General features: G+C 34.3%; 1 protein-coding gene across 1 annotated transcript; it reads right to left on the bottom strand.

Moving 5' to 3' along the window:
• Nucleotides 1-3071: 3071 nt before the first annotated feature.
• On the bottom strand, nucleotides 3072-3338 carry GCK72_012459 (uncharacterized protein; the record flags this gene model as incomplete). Its single annotated transcript, XM_003092135.2, has 1 exon — nucleotides 3072-3338. One exon carries the CDS (start codon nucleotides 3336-3338, stop codon nucleotides 3072-3074), a length of 267 nt encoding a protein of 88 aa, XP_003092183.2.
• Between the last annotated feature and the right edge of the window lie 251 nt (nucleotides 3339-3589).

Genomic DNA, 3589 nt, shown 5'->3' with positions numbered 1-3589 from the left:
ACCGACGATATCAAAAATGTTTCATCAGCACGCCAAATTTCTGTCGCTTATTGACAACAACATTGAAACTCATACATATTATTTATTTAAACTGACAATTTTTTGAATATATTGACTTTTTTAATTCTGCATCTTCACAGAATCTCAAGCAGTTGTCTACTCGATTCACAATTTTTCTTCCGTTTCTCGATAATATTATTTTTAGGTACCTGAATGTGATTTGATATTTTTGACGCCCCCCCGAAGTTAAGTTTTGCAATCAAAAACAGTCAAGTTAAGGATAACGATGCGAATGATATCTAATGAATGAGCTCAGTCTCCGAATTTCAGTGGTTTGTAAGAGTGGTGCACTTGGTTAAAAAGATTCGATAGTGTAATCGATGGTTTTCGCCGGAGCAAACAAATATTATTTCTGTTTCGAAATGATTACTTGCTCTCATAAAATGAGAACTAGTAATGCTAAAAATTTTTAGTTTTCGGACTAAAATCACTTCTGTATTCGAATATTAAAGAAATGAGAGATGTTTGTCATAAGGAAAACACAAATGTCTTTTTATATCCAACAAACTAAAATGACAAGATTTCGAAATTCAGGAAACAATATTATTTAGATGAAACAAATGATACAACTTTTAACGCTTTTCTACTACATATGCTCATCATTTTTTACATTTCTTTTCAACACCCAAGTATCCATTTTTTAAATTCCAGCTTCTCAACACCTTCATAGCCGAATTGTTCCTATCCAAATTGATAAACTTGATGCAATGAACAGTTATTACACTAGTCTGTTTCGGATAACTGATAGAACTTTGACCTGTATTTTGAAAATGTTCCGACGTCTGATTTCTTGTTTCCACAAATACCTGCAAGCATTACTTACTTCACTCAATTATTTTTTCTTACTTTCTACACATTTTGCCTGAAATCCCTAAACAAAGTATGAAAAAAAGATAGAGATTTACTCTTAATTTCCATCGACTTTTAACCGATATCTGTTGAAAAGGCGTTCACTTTTAAAATATCACACTTTCCGAAACTACATTTACAACAGAAAGTTGATAAACACAGTAATACGTAATGAATTGGAAAAAAATCATTGTTAGTTTGTATTTTATATATTTGAACTGCACTTTTAAACAATCAAGCGCGTAATTCACGGTGGGGGTTTGATATGCTGGAACTTAATATTTCACACTGTTTCAAAAACATGATAAACTATGTAAGTGTCAGTTGATAGAGTTTTTGTCTGAGAGAAGTTTCTAATGATAAATTTTATGATGTATGCAACGAAAATTGGGAATGAAGAACTTTTCGCAATTGAAAATATTCTCGGATATGAAAAAATCTGGTACAGAGTGCAAAATAAGTCATAGAAATGACTTGTATATTTTCCTTGACGAAAATCTCATTTTCAGGTAATTTCCAAAGTCTGTTGACTCACTGATGATTATAGATATCTGATAGATCACTGACCTCATTTGGGTAAAAATAAACAAATGCGCTCCAATAAATTTACCAGAATGGCGATAAAGTATATCTCAAAATTTGTGATAATCTGAAAAGATTCAGATGAAGCAGTATAAGAAAATTTGCATTTTCCAAGTTTTCATATTTCTACTCACGGAAGCTCCTACCATTACATTTAACAATAGTTAATTTTCATCCCTATTATTCTTCTTTCTTATTTCGTAAGAATCTTTTGCCTGCTTCCATGATCCAGGTCAAAGGAGCAAATTTGCAATTTTTTTTTCAAATTGAATCGTGGTTCAACTGACTCATGTTCTCCTCGATCATTCAATACTGTTCAAAAATGTTCCGATCCGAACAGATTCCAAAAAATTACATTTATTTATTTTACTTTGTCCAATCGTTCTATTATTCTTGGTTCCTCTTGAATCGCTACGTTGACGAAAAGGGAACATCTACAGACAGGGCGTCTAGAAATTTGAAGTTTATATTCCAAACTTTTTGGTATTGAAAATCGACTAAAATATGTACTTTTTAGCATTAGAGCGCATTAGTATTGATCGATGATAAATGTTCGAAAGTACTGTTGATTTAAATTAAGGGTCTTTTATGTGGATTTCAAAAAACAGCAAATGATTTTTATCATACTTGCAAAATATCGGCCCGGCTCGGAGTCAAAAAATGAGCACAATTTTTTCATAAAATTTTTCGAAATTTTTTGAAATTTTCATCAAAAATAGTCAATAAAAAAATTCTCAAATCGGCCCGGCCCGCCCCGTTGCAAGTATGATTTTTATGATGCATTAGTTGGAACTAAGTTTTCTGTTGTTAAATTGCAATAAATGCGATATTGACCAAAACCTTTATTGACATAATCATATGAAAAACGCCTATCTTCGGGTTACGATAGGCTTTTTTCACACTGGCAAAGCAAATTTTCGGGCGCTCGTGGTTCAAAATTTGTAAAACTTTCTCTTAAATACAAGGAGTAGGTGCTCAGCTACAAATGCGGATCAAGTGAACACGCAACGCAACCGCAGTGTTTTTCAAAATTCCGCGAAAACCCAATTCCAATCAAAGGTATTTCCGGCGACCCTGTGGCAGGATTGTACAGATTACACACTTATTGCTTAGTAAATGGTACGCTGATTGTTAAAGTTGGTTCCGGGCTATTCGGCATCAATCAAATTTGAATGTGTTTGGAGATTGTGGGACTCACTGTTTCAACCTCAGCAGAAACAAAACACTGGAAATCTCCTGTAATCACGCACCTATCTGTAAAAGTTTTAGAGTTTTATACTTCTGGTTTTATATAGTCATTGAAATTTGTATGCACTGGGTGTATTCAATCAGATGTGTACGTTTCACCGGGAGAACGCCCCGGTTCACTTTTTTTCCAAATATACAGTTTTTTTTAATAATAAAATAAAAGTTTATTCAAAACTTCTTAGCGACTCCTTTGCAAACTTGAGATCTCATGGTAGGCTGACAAGGACCTATGCCGCGGGTTTCTTCGCAGCTTCCACGTCAATGAACTTGATGAGGTCGGCACGTTCATCAGCTTTCTTCAGACCGGCGAATACCATTTTAGTTCCTGGAATCTACTTCTTCGGATTAGCCAAATACTCGAACAAAGTCTGTCGATCCCAGACGACTCCTTTGTTCTTGTTGGCACCAGAATAGTCGAATCCGGCCACTTGCCCAGATTGTCTTCCGATGACTCCATTCAACGTTGGTCCTGTCTTCGTTTGCAATGAGTTGACTACGTGGCATTGCTTGCAACGTTGTTTGAAGATCTTCTTTCCTTTCTCATAGTCGCCTTCTGGAATTTCTCCTCCGGATGCCGAATCAGACTTCTTCTTGCCCATGTTTTTATTGAATCAAAAACAATATTTCTGATGGCATTAATTATGTTTCATCGAATTTCTGTCGCTGATTGATAACATCAATACTGTCGATCTTTTTTCATTCATTGAAACTGGCATTTTTCTGAAAATATTTACTTTTTAAATCTACATCTTCACAGAATCTTTAGCAGCAGTTTTCTAAGATGATAAACATATTTGCTCCCGTTTCTCAATAATGTCATTTGTCAAACGAATATAACTTGATTACTGAA

Source organism: Caenorhabditis remanei, chromosome IV (genome assembly GCF_010183535.1).
Source record: "Caenorhabditis remanei strain PX506 chromosome IV, whole genome shotgun sequence".
NCBI classification, from domain to species: domain Eukaryota; kingdom Metazoa; phylum Nematoda; class Chromadorea; order Rhabditida; family Rhabditidae; genus Caenorhabditis; species Caenorhabditis remanei.
Note: the sequence above shows the minus strand (reverse complement) of the source record. Positions and strands in the feature narration are given on the sequence as shown.